The sequence below is a fragment of the Triturus cristatus genome, chromosome 5_2, assembly GCF_964204655.1.
Source record: "Triturus cristatus chromosome 5_2, aTriCri1.1, whole genome shotgun sequence".
Classification (NCBI taxonomy): Eukaryota; Metazoa; Chordata; class Amphibia; order Caudata; family Salamandridae; genus Triturus; species Triturus cristatus.
Window position 1 is genome coordinate 389,940,014 of NC_140588.1, and position 17,588 is coordinate 389,957,601.

At 43.2% G+C, this 17,588-nt stretch overlaps 1 protein-coding gene across 1 annotated transcript in view; it reads right to left on the bottom strand.

The window, feature by feature from the left end:
• Positions 1 to 272: 272 nt before the first annotated feature.
• The window catches only part of LOC146823050 (uncharacterized), a 216,942-nt gene continuing 199,626 nt past the window's right edge, over positions 273 to 17,588 (bottom strand). Inside the window, exons 27-29 of the mRNA XM_085607254.1 lie at positions 10,487 to 10,577; positions 9,352 to 9,429; positions 273 to 2,993 (exon numbers count right to left, since the gene is read on the bottom strand). Of these exons, the coding sequence (XP_085463380.1) occupies positions 2,761 to 2,993; positions 9,352 to 9,429; positions 10,487 to 10,577 (402 nt within the window). The 3' untranslated portion in view covers positions 273 to 2,760. The remainder of the gene's footprint in view (positions 2,994 to 9,351; positions 9,430 to 10,486; positions 10,578 to 17,588) is intronic.

A 17,588-nucleotide genomic window follows, 5' to 3' on the forward strand; every position in this document is an offset into this window, starting at 1 on the left:
TTATACACACCTACAGAACATTTTTACATTGACTAGGCTTGCTCACAATCGAATAAAATGAGCACAGCCATTCTAGTAATGCACCTCATCCTTAGCAAACATCCGAAGAAGTTCTGATAAATTTATATTCTGTAAAACCACTTAAACCTGTTGAATCACAATTTATCTTGAGAAATATTCAGACCCCCCCACAACATATTTAAACAGTGTGTCACATGCCGAGATGCCTATGCCCCCTCACTTTACAAAATATGTGCATCGAAAAGGAAACAGCAATTATCTTTTGAATATTTATTTTACAGTCCATCTTTATTAATTTTGCACCGCTTTTTATTTTGAATCAAAAAGTACATAGTTTTTTTAAAGACAAAATTGAAGATTTGTGGAACTATTTTTTTATTTGCTCAAAGCATAGAGGAAATCATACTATTCCTACTTAAACAATTCAAGCACACCGTGCTTGATCACGTAACAAAATTAAATACGGACATCAGATGTAATATCTTACAAATCTTACAAACACTTTGCTTAATGTCTGTTCCAAGTGAATAAATAGCAACCAAAGTTAAAGCAACCAAAGCTTTTTGAAATGTAGGGTAACATCCATTTTCAATTACTATATAAGAAAAATCCCACTGTTTAAGTTCTTCTGTGTGTGTGTTTTTTAATTTCTGCTGCATTGTGTCAGATCTCGGGTTCCTCAGATTAGTTGGCAGCACATAAACCTGTCGGATTCGGTATGTTAAACTGATGTTCTAAGAGAGATGGTCCAAGTTCTTCTCAGCTGCAGAGTGGGCTAGAGGTGCCCTAGGGTCTGTTCGTGGGGAAGAGTCACTAAAATTGCTGATCGGCCTAGTGGACCCAATCCACCTTGAATATCAAAGCAATATTACCCTACCCTTAGCAATTGCCGTAGATGATTCAAAAATGTGACACCAAATGGTGCACACTTAAAGGAAGTATCAAATTCCAATTTTCCGGAGTCAGCAAAGCTATCGTTTCACCTACACTGTGCCGGCTGCCCGGGGTCCACGCAGGAGACCCGCTAAGAGGGCGGCCGCCTTAGTGCCACAAGAAGGCACAGGAGGCAGCCTCCCAGTGTTTGGGACCCTCAGGGGTCTGGTAGGTCACGTCACTTCCGGGAAGAGGGGGGCGGGGGTGAGGTATTTATACCTTCCCTGGCCCACTGGGCGCCCTCTTTGCCCGCTACACCTGACGCCGTATGGGGCGTGAGCAAAAGGGGTGGGCTGTTGGCCCACTGGTGGGAGGTGTCTTCCCTCCCCCAAAATGTGGCAAACACCGTTGGGCAGGGCCCCGGTGTAATTTGGCTCATCAGGTGGCAGGCGGAGAGGGGCTGCCTGCCTTGGGATCGCCCGTAAGCTAACCCACCAATCTTGGCATCGTTGTAATGCTAATAAACCTGCAGCAATTTTTCTACGCAAAGAAGGTGTCTTGTCTGGTTATTTCTCTGAGATTGCTGTTGGGGGGGATGGTGAGTGTTGCCGATATTTGTACTATGACGGTGGTGAGCGGTCAATCACAGGCTCGTTATGTGTATGGGGGCACTTCTATAAAAAGGCAGTCTAACATTGCAGTTCACTTGTGGGATATGGGTTATGAGAGGAGTTGTCCTACCACACTGTCCAGTGTTGAAATGTTTGTGACTTTGTTTTACACCTAAATGGAGTCCTTTCTCACTTTTCGCACATTCTGATTTTTAGAGCATGTTGGGCCGTTCTCAAAAGCATTCGAGACTCCTGTTAAGAGATGGTGAAAGGGAGTCTAGAAAACTGATGAAGGCTTAAGAGCCTAATTATTATTTTGCCCAGCTCTTGCCAGGAATTAAAGACTAATTGCATTAAAAAAAACATAGTATTTATGCAATATGCCTTTTTCTGCTCACTCTTTTGTGAAAGAGAAAACACGATTGTATTGACACTACAAAATATTGGCTTGATCCAAGTAAAGCACTACATTTAGTTCTAAAACGGAAAGGTTACACATGCCACAGCTATACCTGGTTAGATGTTTCCTTATGCCAAGAATGCAAAGAGTATAAAGGTTGTGTATCAATATCTGAATTTTGGGTTCTAGAGAGCAAGGCTGTTTCTTTTATTTATTTCATGAAAATGGTAGTTGATAGAAGAACATTACAGACATGTTATTTTACATAAAGGAGTGCACCTGGCATACAGATGCATCACAGAAGAATTGTGACTCCCTCCCTAGGTGATATTTACAGAACAACATGCTGAACTAATTCGGATATTAACAGCAATCAGAGAATGAAGGTGTTTTGAAATGCTTCAGAGCTCTGCAAGGCGCCTTGCTCAGACATCACACGCTTCTTGCGTGCCCTCCCCGCAACGAGAATCAGAAAGCCATCTCTCACTGTCATAGTAATGAGCTCCAAATGCTTCTCAGAGACTCCCGAGGTTTCTGTGAATGTGGCATTCGCTCGAGGAATGTGGCAAAAGAAACAGGAGATCTCCCAAAAGCAGAGACAGTTCATGTTCCAGTGTTTGCTTACCTGCCCTCTAGCCCCTGGCAGAGCTGCGCATTGAAGGATGCTCGGAATGCGGGAAAGAATACAAGGATTAGCGAACAGGAGGGTGGAATATATGGGAAACAATTTACAAATTGTTAGACAGTTCAGTGTGTCTGTTGGGCTTTCAGCCTCATGGTCATCTGAGCAGGCACCATGTTGAGTGCTGCTGTTCTTCCAAGGCCTCCAGTTACTTGGTAGAGGCGTCCATTTTCCTAAGCTCTTCTCGTTCTGTCAGTGTGTTGTTGTTGCTGAACCAGTGGTCTAATGAGCAGGCCTTGTTCATCCCGTAGAGTGTGAGCATGGATGCTACAGTCTCTGGCTTCACACTGGCCAGCGACACCTGGTGGTCCAAACAAGCCGGGCTGGCCTGGAGGGCCGGTGTAGCCACGAGGTCCTTCTGCACCAGGCAGCCCATCTTTGGCTACCCCTGGATATCCGTGGTACCCTAGAGGAGGAAACAAGGCGATGGTAATGCAAGAATGTACAATAAAAGAATACTTAATCGGTCTGGCACAGAGTACTCTAAATGTAACCAAGGTGAGGTATCAGAGGAGTGCATTCATCTGTCTTCTGCAATAATGGAGTAAAGACAACAACAATCCCAGAAATTCATCAAAACAAAGCACAACAGGTGTAAAATGGCTGCTAATCTCAGCGGCAAGGCTACTGCTAAACATCAACCCCTTGGATCACAATACCCCAGTCTTCATGACCATGCACTGGCTTGCCGTATCTTTCCAGACCGCATTCAAAACACTGAGCATAATACACAAAGCACTGCATGGAAGAGGATCAACTATCCTTTGCCAAAAATCTCATACCCACATTCTCAAAGAAGCCTCCAAACACACTTCCACAAATCAAAGTGCCACATTTCAATTGAACCAGACGTGGCGGTCACTAATTCTTAGTCCACGGCAGCAAGCTCTGGAACTCCTACTCCATCTAGGTAAGGAAACTACAAAACCACCAAATTTTCCAGAAGGCCATGAAAACAAGTCTCTCGAGTTTTGAAACGCTTAAGGTCTCCTTAATCAATGCACAAAACAACATATTTCAACCACAGTAGAAATGACAGGATAAGACACTCTCAAATTAAAGACTCACCAATGCAGATATGTTAGAATAAAAATGCCCGAAGAGCGATCCATCACATCCCACACACCCTATAAACATGAGAACACATACCAGCAGTGCCAAGTGCACCTCATTACATTAAACTGCTTGTAAACGCTACATGCACCCATCTCTCCTCTTCTCATAGAGCTTGTTCTACAGCCACATGACCCAAATCACACACACAGGTCTGCCTGAAATCGCTCGGCCCAGATAGAAAGACAAAATGCTACAGTGGTACCACATGCAGACTGCACAAGTTCTAGATCATATAATATATATATATACACAATTGATGAAAATTGTAGTTAGACAAATTCTCAATTGGATCCTACTGTTGACAAATCAATTTTTGTTCATCTAATGAACGGAAATGGAAAAACTTCTAGTTTATTCAAAACATCTTAAAACTGTTTTTTGTCGGTAACAGTAGATTGTGTGTTACTTTTTCACCTACACATACAGAATCATATGTCCACAAACTCATATACTGTGTTATGAGGATGTGTATGACGCACCTCCTATTCTACAAATGAATTTAAAAGCAACTATTAGTAGCTAATTGGTCAACGGGAATTTTCACCAGGGGTAGAGCTTAAATATTTGTGTTTATTTGAAAAACATAGTCTGAAATATGCACTATGATCAAAGCAGACTATTGCTTATAGAAATAGGCAGAAAGTAAAATATATTAGCAAATATAAAACCATATCATTGTACACAGATCATAACGCTAAAATGCATGCAGCTATATGATCTAGACCACTGTGCATTGCATTCGGTCTCGAGACGAAATGTGTGTACGTTACAGTCCTTCATTCAAGCGATCTTAAAGAGTCTGAGGGTAATGCTTGCTATGGTAATAGGAGATCATAAAACAGGGATTCCTCAGCAAATTAATAATTTGTATTCATAGCCGGAGGTGTGTAGGGAAAACTGCATAACTTGGTTGTCACGAAAGTTCGTGAAAACTTTCAAAAAAGTGTTTTTAGAGCAAAATGAGGCTTGCTGGTAGCTTGCATAACTTTTTTCACGCAAGTGATTATCTTGGGCAAAAACAAATCACGCAAGATACCAACCTGAGACTGAGACTTTTTCCGGTGAGACAATCGAAAAGTACCCTTATTCACAAAATGCAAAAGTTCGTGAAATTCTGTGTAATGAAAGATTCAGACATTTTTCAGCTCTTACCGGCATCATTTAAATTCTACCTCTCCATAGCAGTAATACACGAATGAGGAGTCACTCTAACCCAAGCCCAGACACTGTTAGAGGGGATCCAGGAACTGCGTGTAGGAATAAGCTCAACGCATGGCTCTATCCCACAGCACTCTGAAGCTCCCTAGCGGTTGAGTCCTCACCCAGCATGGCGGTGTGTCACAGCATCGGTGCTCAAGCTGTCTAGATGTCCTGACTGGGGATGCAGATCCATAGCATGGCAACTCAAGACTCCAGGCACAGCCTCAATATTACCTCCTCGCAACAGGCCTACACTAATGAGGAAGTAAAAGGAAAAAAACAATCCAAAAGCTGCCTTTGGGTGGGTATCCAGTCCTCACCAGACCCATGTTGCAGATGCAAGAGATGATGAATAAAGTCAGACATGGGCCTTGATTTAGGACAGTAGGCATTTAAGAGCAGGGAGTGATGCAGCTCCAGCAACGCATGCAGTACCGTATTATTTTGCATCATAGCATTATGGCAATGGTGCATAAGCATAAAGCAATTTACTTACACCATGATGCACTCAATGTCACTGGTGGGGCTACTTTGGAAGAGGGGGGCAGGTGTCCTGGAAGGACAGGAAGTGAAAGCACTAGGATACCGTGCCTCAGGTCTCTACGATGCATGAGTTGGTTGGACTAACAGAGGTCAACACTTAATAACAAGCATTGATATGGGCAATAGGTCTCGCCTTTGGGAGCCTTTAAGTGTTTAGCCATCTAACGGTTGATATTGTTGCACCAAGGATATTGTGCTGCATAGCTAAATACCTATAAGGTCCCAAAAGTGAGACCTAGTGGCTATGCCGATGCTTGTTTTTAAAGCAACTGTACTAATAAATTCACATTTACACATTTACTATTACAAAGCAAAGGTCCAATTCCAGTTTATTATCACAGTAAAGTGAAATTTACACTAGTCATTGAACCACTGGCACAACAGCTCAGAAAGAGCACATCTAAGGATCCAGGTAGGCTGAGAACATTGAAGATAAGGTATCCCTTTCCGATGATGATCTCCTTGTTTACTTGAGTAACCCTGAGATCTCCAGGGCAATACAAGAGTCTAAATATATTTGAGGAACACTCCAGCCTCAGAATAAATGTGAACAAGACTATTTCCCCTAAATCACACATTAGGGGAGGGGAGGAGGCCTGACTGAGAGAGTAACATAGTTTATGAGAGATTCTTCACATACCTAGACATCGAAAAGGCAAAAAATAAGGATTGGTTGCAAGAACCAAGAGTGTACACCCACTGCTAGATCATGTGTGTAAAGGCACACTTCAGCGGTCTAGACTCCCAGTCTCAATATAGGGGAGAATTGCCTTCACTAAGATGACACTCCTATCTAAAATCATTGACATTCTTCAAAATTATCCTGTTTGCATACCACTGGCTTAATATTAACTCAACAACTACGAGTGTTTCTATGGCAGTGAGGGCCCATATCGTAGGTTTCACTAATTGTTGTAAATCGATTTAAGAATGCGGGCTGGGTATGGCAGACTTAACACCGTACTACAGAGCAGCACAGCCCAACAACTGTCCCAGCCGACAGAGTAGAAATCTGGGTACTGGGTAACAAACCTCTTCTGCACTATATAGACTGCCAACTCGCCAAGAGACTCCCTCAATACACCTCGCCCCCAAAATGGCTCAGTTAAATACAGCTCTCATGCACTTTGAAAAAATCCTGCTTCATCTGTGCCTTGTTGTTAAGATAAGGGGCATTGCCCAGAATCGCGTGAAAGAAGGGCAGCTTAGACATGTCCTTTACCCTGGAAAAGACCATATAAAAGGTGCGTGGATGCCCTACGATGGATGGCAGGCATGCAAAGATGATGGTGCATAACAAGAGATGAACTACTCGTTTCAACCAGTTTGATGCTGAACACTCTTGTAAAACACCATGGGAGAGCTGCACGCCAGATTGCCCATAAGAAACTAAAAATGTGCAGTGTGGTGGGGAGGAACTGAGATAAGCGCGGGTGGGCATGTGCGAAGAGGGCAATAAACATGTCCCGTCACAAGCACGAGTGCTTGAAAAGTGCAGACGCGAGCGCGGCCACGCTAATTGGAAACAGATGGCCCCTGCGAGCCGCTGAGCGTCATAAGCCTTGTGTGTTTTGGAGCTAACAGCCAAGTGCGTCGACCTACTCCGAAATGGTGTCAATTAACGCCCACCATGAAATGTGTGAGGTGGTGCTAAAAAAAACGAGTTCTGAAGAGTTGGGGAGTGCTCCCGGCTTTGAAACAGGAACTACCTGGAGTTTTGGCCCGGCTCAACATTGTGCGATTCTGGGCAAACCAGTTATTCTCCCCGTGCCTAAAAATGAATGTGACTTATGAAATGTAACTGATGCTCATTTTAAGCGCATCAATACCTCCGGGTCAAGTTCGGGTTATGTAAAACTGAAAAATAACGTTTTGGGGGAATTTCGGTCTTAAAGTGCATACAGTTGCAGTAACTCTCATTATGCCAACCAAACATCCTACATTTACTATTCACGACAATTAATAGTAAAAATAACCTGAACACGTTGGTTCTTTATCATTCGAAGTAACGTGTATTCGTTATGCAGATTTCAAAATCTCTGCTAATTAAACTTATTTACCCCACACCGAGCCAAACTATACTTTATCAGCAAGACACAGGTATTATTTATTAAGAAATATCTAAGAAACAAATGCGAAACACATGATGATATTATGACTCTAAAACACAGAAATGAAATATAAACGCATTTCGATAAACACCGTGCTGTTCATTTCGAGTCTACTGAAGCCCATTACATAGTTTATAGGCCGTATTACATGTATAAACAAAGTGAACTTTCTGAGGGTACTCCGAGCAATGTCATTAAACTGTACCGGAAGCCATCATTCTTGGCAGACCACAGTGCACGGAGCATTAATCCACTGCGGCCAGAAGTTACTGCTGCAGCTTAAAGGAGATCTCTGTGATTTAAAGGGCTGTTTTACATCAAAGCTCTTGGAAACGCAAAGCGACCACAACCGCGTTGAAACACAGAAATGAAAGATAAACTCATTTCAATAAACACTGTGCTGTTCATTTCAACTCTACTGAAGCCCATTACATAGTTTATAGGCCGTATTACATGTATAAACAAAGTGAACTTTCCGAGGGTACTCCCAGCAATGTCATTAAACTGTACCAGAAGCCATCATTCTTGGCAGACCACAGTGCACGGAGCATTATTGCATTGCGGCCAGAAGTTACTGCTGCAGCTTAAAAGGGGGTCCTAAAAATAGGCAATAGAAGCTGTGTGGAGGTGGAGACTTTAAAAACTGGCGATACATCCGCTGGGAGTTTCCGTGCCAATATGGCAGCGCTTGAGACCAAAGCGAGAAGTCAAACCCAAGAAATGGAGCGGGTGCACTCAGTAGGGCTGGACGTCTAATCAAAAATTGTCCGACAGCAAGAGGGCGAGAGTCGACAAAGACAAGTCGACCAAGAAAGTGAAAGTTAAACCGACCGCGAGCAGGCAAATGCAAACAAGCGTGCGCGGACATGCTAATTGAAAACAGATGGCCCGCGCGCCGCTGCTCGCCCCCGCAAGGTGGATGCCAGCACAAGCACAAGTGCTTTAAAAGAGCTGACCGATTTCTAAAGGTCATCTCCTAGAGCAGTGCATGAGTGCCGCAATAGGCTCGATCTAAAAAAGGAAGCAGGTTTTTGGTGAATGCCTTATGTAATCGACAGTAGGCATGTGTTTTTTTCAAGTATTTTCAAACTCTACAGGAGCACTTTGTTCAATTTCATTTTTGTTTTAATCTAGATCAAGCAGTGGCAAAAACAATAGGTCTTGCCTTGCTCACATATTGGCTTTGCCAAAGCTTTATGACAGCAGCATTGGCAAAGAAAAAGAAAAAGGCACAACGAGATGCAGCAGCGGCCCGTCCTTATGGAGGAAGGGGCCATGCCCCCCCACCCTTTTCCCGGTAAGAAGAGTTTGTCAGGCTGAACAAAGGTCCGCCTGACAAAGACTCGTCTGGTTCAGGCCAGGCAGCCAGGAGCTAGACATGTGCAAAATGTGCAGGCTGCCGGCTGCCTCTTTCCTACACCACCCTAAACCTCCAGTCTCCTGAATTCTCTTTCATCCCTGTTTTTTCACCTTTTTTCTCTTCCTCTTTCAGTCTGCCTTTTCGCCTTTCTTTCTTGATCTTAGCCCAAGTCGTCAAAAGTGAATGCCAGTGCCCACCGCCAGTATCCACCAACACAATTTAAGCATTGTTAGTAGGGTACTTCAGATATCACTAAGTGTTTTGAATTAGCCTACTGTATCATCTAACTTTTCAAGAACTTTTAAAAGGCACCATATCTAGTCTCGTAGTAAGGTGTTTATGGGTAAAAACAATTGCCTGAGAAATTCAAAGTTTAGCACATGAAGTTTCCAAAAATTGTTCAAATTGGAGTTTTAGTTAAAAGTAACTTTTACCTCTGGGACCTTGAACACCATCTGGTCCAGGGATTCCCGTACCGGTATCTCCCCTCTGACCTTTCTGACCTCTGTCACCTGTAATTCACAAAATACAAATGGTGCATTTCAGCATGTGCCTCATATCATACAAAGGTGGCTTGTGTATAAACAGGTCTATTTGTACCAAGCTTAAAAATCGTTTACTTATACTCATTATGACGTACACAAAAAATAAACTATACTAGAAGAATAGAATACATCTTCAGTACAAGCCCCTCCAGTTTCCCTACCCTTGTGTTTGATTCAGAAGTTCATGAACATTATCCAATGCTCCATGCTAGGGTGTTGAACTAAGTAACAGTGGGAGCACATAGCTGGTGCACTCACATAAGCTGGCTCCCTCTGCTACCATCACATCTGCAGCTCCCTGCAACTGCCTGGGCGGCCTAGCATAGGTGACTTTCTCCCCCCACCCTCACACATACAACAGACCTCGGGGATATAGGTTGCACTCTGGGAGAGCATTCATTGGGGTTCTATACCAGATAGCTAGACTAAATACTTTTCAGTAGTGCCTTTTAACAATACTTTTTTTAAAATTAACTTTATGTAGTCGTTTTGAATAACACTTAGTACAGATGAGCACTCTGAAGCAAGCATTCATGGATAGCATATAGATAAACACATTAGTTACAACCCCAGCCATTGGATATCACACAAACAATCCCATGAGAGTCCCTCCCACTTGTACCGGCCATCAAATCCCTTTCCCCTTTTGAACTTGTGAAGTCATTCCCCCCAGTTGTGGTTCATGGACTCGCCTGTGGCTCCTCGACCAGTAGGCCTGGCAGAGTTCACTCCATGTCCTTAAATCGTACTCCAGTTTCTCGTCTCTGCAACACCTTGTCATGTGTACCTCCTTGGCTCGTGTCCACTCACACACGTCTCTCAAGCCATTTAACAATACTTTAAAAGAGAAGCTGCCAAGACTTGCCATTTATGTCGTCCGTATTGTTTTCTTATGCTTGATCCAGACTATTTTTAGAAAATGTTGTGAAAGCGATTGTTCATACTCACAAATCACAAAATTCTGTATCAGTTTTAACTCTAAAAAAATTGTGATAGGCTCTAATGTGTGGATATATACATTTACCTGCATCTCCTACAGCTCCCTTGTCCCCAGGTACACCAATAGGTCCTCGGGTGCCGCGATCTCCATTGATCCCGGCAGCTCCTGATTTTCCCTATTGAGATAAAAGCATTTGATGGTCAGATGGCTAGGGTCCTGTAGTATTGGTCAGAAATGTTGATCAATAAATACAAGTCATTCACTGATAATGTTTCTGGGCTTGAGTCACAAAGCCATTTGAGGCTATCTGTCAATAAAGGCCGGAGTTTACAAGAAAGATATGCATTTAATGCTGCACTATTCTATCACATTTACTGTTTTTTGTGTCACAGATATGACTAGGGGCAGCACCAAGTTATCAGCGACAAGACTGGAGCTCCCTTCAAGTCCCCAGGTATGACAACCCAACACTTCCCACCTATCTCATGCACTCTACCAACCAAATACAACCATACATAGCTCAGGACAAGGTTTCCTAAGTGCTTCTGTGGCCATAACTTGCAACACAAATTGGTAACACAGCACAGTACAACACATGTGAAACTTAGGTGCACAAGTTGCTCTTTCTTGCAAACGTAAATTCATGTCTTGTATTCACACAATGTAAAGCAACTTACATACAATATTTCAATAGATATGCTCTGGGGCAGGGAGAGGGTATTTGCAATGGACTATAAAGGAAGGTTACGTCTCTAAAATGTTGTTGGTTGTCCTTTCATTAAAAGGTGAATTTTATAAATCTTCTAAACAAATAATGTTAAAAAAAATTGACAAAATTCTTAAGATGGTGCTCCTATTTTTTTTCTCCAGGTATTTTGGACAGTTAATCCTAAATCATTAGGATCTCTGTACTACTAATTTTACAATCCTGGATCCACAAATATAACCAACAAGAATTAAAAAACTACAACCAACTAGATGTGAATCACGAAATCGTCTCCCAATTATGTTTCTAAAGGGAGAAGATATGCAATATAGATTCCCTTACTGGGTGCTTCCCGAGAGCAAACCCTGATATCTTGGCCTGTTCTTCCATATGATTGATGAATGGATCATGGTCAACTCTATTTATGGCGGAGTTAAGTCCAGTAGTGCTGTTGAGCACATTGAGTCTGAGCATAATGTAGAGGTGTCTGTTACGAAATGTTTAGGATGGCTGACTTCATTCTATGTTTGTATCTGAGGTTCAAAAGCTCAAAGTATATGATGCTGGTATGTTTTCAAATAAATCCGAATTAGTTGCAAGGCTTTGCAATATAGAGTTAAGCCTGTAAGTACTTTGAGCCTTGAATCATAGTTGTTTTTTTTAGGAGGAAGTAATTGGAGTATGATTTCCTTGCAATACACATGAGTCCTTGGATGAAGAAGACACTAATTATACTGTAGATTTGATATGTGGGTAAGGAGGGTAGTTTCATTAACTCACTTAAGACTGTGTGTGCTCAGAAGGGAACAAAGTGCATTTCACATCAGTATGTTGCTTGCTGCCATGCATTGTCAGACATGAAAATCTGATGCCACCTCAGTCGCTCTGGCACAACAGCACATACAATGACCCAGAAAGGATTCTCATAGGCTGTAGGTAGAGTGGTGAATGAGTGGTGGCAGTGGGACTCCAGTACAACGCCTGGAGCACGAGGTGTCAAACTTGGGATTTTTCATTGAGAAATAATGTACTGCATGAATTCTCTAAATGGAATGGATCTCAGGCTTTTAAATTTTCATTTCCAAGATGGTGGTTAATCTACTGGCAATTTACTGGAATATACCATTCCTAGATGTAACAAATTTTCTTCCTGTGATGACAGTTTGTAGTTCAAGCATTTATAAGTTAGGACTTGTAAAGGCAAGATTATTTGCAACACATGTGTTCCCTGCTATTTCGTTGCTATCATTGCTAATTCATTTTTTCCCTGATTTGTTCATTAATTCAGATCGGATCTTTCTTTTTTCTTTTGCTCTCCTTTGGATTTCTTCTGCATTTTTCTCCCTCTTGATTTAGGAGGACTTTTTGGTGCCTTTCTGTTATCATCAATGCCATCTGTATCTTCAGTAACAATTCTCTAACATTGCCAAAGGAAGTGTTTCCCCTTTGTGGCTTTTATCTCCTATCTATGGCCCTCTATACTAGACACTTGTAACCTTTAACATATAATATCCTATGCAGGACGCCACCGTGGCCACTAGGATGCCTTTTCTCTGGCACTTAATAGACCTTCTCATTGTCCAGTTCTTGACAAGATGGCAGTGGCCTTAGTCTTAATGTATTGAATAAACAGTATACCTCTAGACCTATATTGCTTTGTATCAAACTTATATGGGCTCACATAGAGAAAGCAGAAAACACCCTTGTATACGCATTACTGTTATGTCTTTTTATTATATTTTATTTCTTTTTTCATCATTTTTTCATATGAGTGGAATTCATCTCTTTTTTTGCAAATTTTTTTTATAAAACAATCCAAACCATACAGAAATATGACAATCTTTACACATATATTAGATATTTGGAAAACAGAATTTATACAAAATGTGAAACAAAATGCATATCTGTTAGAACCAACATATGGATATTAACAGTTATTTAAAATATCCAAAGTCCGAAAACCCCCATACCTTTTCACACCTCTTCGCACTTCACATCCATATCACTATCATACATGACATACATACTGCCCACCCCAGAACCAAACTACATGCACAGATGGAACCAAAAGGGGTGAAGAACTCAACCCTCTAATGCTGTGCTGAGAGCTAGGGTGTATCATTCAGATTGGTCGACGCACGTTTCGATGGCTTAATCCTCTTTGTGTGCCATCTTCTTCAAGACCTGTTACTTTGAAGCTTTGTAACGGGCAAGATGAGGGGAATAAACTTTCGGTTTTCTTGTGCTGTGTAGATATCTGCAGATACTTCTAACTCTTTATATAGTTATTTTCATATGTCAACAGCTGCTATCTTGCTCTGTGCACGGCTATCGTTCTACTCTGTAATTCAATAGCTTAGTAAAAATGTCTTATCCAAAACAAAGTGCACTGCAGCATTTCTCTTAAGATGCAGATTGGGGTGCCATGTTCCGTGTTGTCATCCAGTCTTTTGCCACATCACTGTCTTTTGGCTTCACCTTCTAATTTTCCTTTTTTTCCTTTTTATATGACCATGATATTTGAGGCCTGTTTGTCAGAATGAGTGTTCGCTCCTTTTGGGATGACCCTTCAAAGATCGAAGAGTTTCACGCAACCGGCATGCCCTCGCGCTGTGACAATTAGTCTTAATGTATGCCTTGGCTGATAGGAGGAGTTCAGAATTAATGAACTGGGTTCAAGGCTTAAACATTTTTCATATTGTCTTGGTTAAGTTTTATGCATTTTCTTATATATTTAGAAACTTTGATCACCTTGCATTTAGGTGTCTTTGTAGAATTCCAAGATTCCAGATTGTTATGTTCAATAGAATAGATTAAATATGTTTAAAAAAAGGAAAGGAGTTGAAGTGGAAAGTGTCAGTTCTTTTTTTGGAACTTATGTTCCAATAGGCTTTGAGCTATTGGAATGTTTTTTTTTGCCATATGTGAATAGAATTATTTTGTAATCTGTTAGTGTTAAACTATGTTGTGAATTACACACTAGTTTATGCGATTTAGGATGCATTACCTTTTACGAGACAGACCTTTTTCAATAGTTTGTGAATTTCTTTTTCACTTTTTTTCTTCCTTAAAATTTTGACTGTGACAGGGAGCTTAACCATTCAGGATAATTTTAAAAGTGTGGCTGCATGCTTACAGAAGTGAAATGGTGTTATAAGTGTTAATAACAGGAAATACAATATCACATAATTTAGGTGACTTTCAGCATGTTTGGAAATCAGAAATGTGCTCCTGTTAGAATAATACTACGTTTGAAGTACGTCTGATCTTTTCGAGATTCATAAACAATCCCAGGTACCCTATTACAATTCGAAGACGGTGGTGCCTTCCTTTGATTTTCCAGTATTTAAGCTGTGAGCATTTGGAATTGCCACCCTGTGGAAAATTCAGCATTTGCAAACATGCATTTTCATATTTGAACTTGGTTTCTCCAAAGAGAATATATGTTTCTCCATGGAGAAGCCCTTCCCAACACCACTACTTTATATAGGGTGATGCCATCCAGTGATATCTTAAGGATCTGGGGGCCCCACTCAAAATATATTGTAAGGGCCCATGTACGGAAAAAAATGAACTCTCATGATGCCAAGCAATACTAAACTATTTTAATTGTTAACAGGGTAACTAAACACAGGTGAAATATAGGTCTTGCTCACTCAAAATCCCCAAAATTCTTAAGATAACACTCAGTAGACAGACAAAGTCAGAGGGAGAGGTAGGCAGAGAAGGAGAGATGTTTAGATAGATAAATAGAATATAGGCAAAATAGAGAGAGTTTCAGTTTCCCACGAGGCCCAGGGAAATTGCCCAGTTGTCCCATGCCTTAAGCCATCGCAGATCCCAACTCATTTGCACAACAGAAATACACAACACATTCTCCAGCCCTCGACAGGAGGAAGGAGCTGATTACGAGTTTGGTGGTCTGATGGACCACCAAACCCACGGTGCGGCTACCACTGCACCGGCGGTCTGACCGCCGTATTTCGAGTTAGGCAGTCTGACCACCATAGGACCACTGTTGCTGCCAGGGATCCCTGATCCCTGGCTGTCTTGCAGCGGTCTGAAGCCGACAGAATGCTGTCATTGCCGCTGTGGCACCACCAAGCATATTATGAGTTTCCTCACTGCCACAGTTTTCATGGTGGTAAGCTTGTGGCCCCTTATTGCCATTGTGCCTGGGGATGCATGCAGGGAGACAAATGTTGTGCCCCCTGTATGAATGCACCCCCAGTTTCTGCATGGCATGGACTCAATAGTCCATGCCGTGCAGGAACATGAGGTGCCTTTCTAAGGCTCAGATATGAGCCTTTGAAAGGCACCACAGTGGGATCGCTGCCGCAGGACCACCCACCAGAAATAAACTCATAATCCGGCAGGCGTCTTATTATGGGTTTGGTGGTATGGATTGGTGGCCTGCTGCCACACCACCAATCTCAGGCCCCAAATGTGTACACTTCTAGAGTGGGACCAGACTCTTAAAGGTGCAGACAGCTGTTAATAAACAACTATCTTCAAAGTCTGATTTTGTTCTTAGTCAAAGAAAAGTAATGTATGACAAACAAGATAACGTAGACAAATATAATGAAATGCAGTGATCATTTAAAGACATGCCAAGTGAATGGAACATATTACATTTTCTAGGTCGAGCCTGCCAGTGTGCATGCGCTATATGCAAGACCAGCTGTAATTAATAAAATGATTATTCCCACCTCCTGCTTTCCATTGGTTCACTCCAGCATCACTCTTTTTTGCAGCCTCCTGTCTCATTCCCGCAGCTGATACCTCACTTCCTTTCAGGGCTGAGGAGCACAGGTAAAGTTTATGGTTCTTACATTTGGCTTCTTTATCTCCTGTTTGGGAGAACTTTTTTTATTTTATTTATGATATTGGCCCGTCGTGGCTTGTTTTGCCATCCGTTTTAATGCAGGTACTATTTCTTCTTTGGCAAGCCCTTTTTAGGTCTCGGCTAGCGAAGGCTGCGCTTGCGCAGTCTCGCTTGCGAGAGATAATGACTTGGAGAAGAGGGGCTTGAACCCGCCCCTCTTCTCCCCTGTTCTCCATTGGCTGGCCTCTTGAATGCTGGCCAGCCATTGGAGAAGAGGTCCGTCATTCCGATTAGCCCCCGTCCTTTTCGGATCGGGGGGCGTGTTTTTTTCAAGAAGTCTGATTATCTCCTCCAGCCAATGGCAAGAGGAGAACACGCCCTCGAATCCGAAATGGCCGCTGCCTTTCTCCGAGGCATTTCTGCTTCGCCTCGGAGAAAGGCAGTGGTGTGCTTAGGCAGTGGTGTGTTTGTTTTTTTATCCACCTTAAAGCCCTGGATAGGCTGCAGCATGGAGTGCACGGATTTAATGTCATTAACTGATAACCGTCCATTTCTAGGGTTTTGCAGCATTTTCGAGATATATTAGCGGTTCACTTTGCTTAAAAGAGTGCAATTTCTGATATTTATTTGCTTCTATGCACTTAATTGCTTGCGAAATGAGCAGCGAGATGAGCAGCACAGGATCAAGGTTTAGGGACTAGCGCGGGGACAAACCGCCACTCCCGTACAGCGGGGCCGTGACGGAATAAACTCGTGACACAGGCGCCCGCGCGCTGCACAGCGCCTCGCGGCACTGTGACCCTGCTTCCACTCCCCCTCCCCTCACGCCGCTCCTCTGATGATGCTATCGCCGGTGGGCGCGCGTGGGGGTGATGCTGCCAGTTCCTGGTTCGCTGGCAGCTTCGGCACTGCGACCAATCAAAGCCCGCATTATAGTGCGAATTGGAGGACAAAGGGGAGAGTCTAGCAAAGCAGTCCGCGCCGACCCTCCTCCTCCCGGCCAGGCTCAGCCATCGGGACTCCATGGGAGGGGGAGAAGCCGCGCCTCCTCCCGGGCTCCTCCAGCAGCATTGGCGGCGGCTCGGGGTGCGTGCTTGAGTTGCTGCTGCCAGCCGAGAACAGAGGAGGGAAGCCCGACTCACCCAGCATGAGCCACGAGCCCTGTGGGAGGCACTAGGACCCAGGGCCGTATGAAGGACAACAGGTAACCATTATTTTTCAGGGCATTCCCAATCGCTGTCACCCATCCAGGTTATGCATACCCCTCCTGCAGCGCATTGTGCAGACGGGTGGAGGCCAGCGACGGTCCCAGGGGTGGGGGTGGGTGCGGAGGTTCGACTATTAGCTAATGGGCGGTCGAGGGTGCCCTCGGACAGGTCTCTGCTGCAGGGTCGTGATGGAAGGGGCAGTGCAGGTGCTGACGGTAATGACTGAAGTGCATTGGCAATGATAACCAGCACATTCGTGCTTTAGCCAGGAGCTCTTTGGGTCACTGCGTGTGTGAGCTTCGCCTGGGGTCGGAAGGAGCAGAATGTGTACACCCCTGCTGAGAGGGTGGCAGGCTCGCTGTAAGGATGGCGTAACTTCTCCCCAGCTTAGTTCACAAGCGCATAATAAAGATCCCTGTGGAACTTCGTCATTGTAATGTGCCTTCG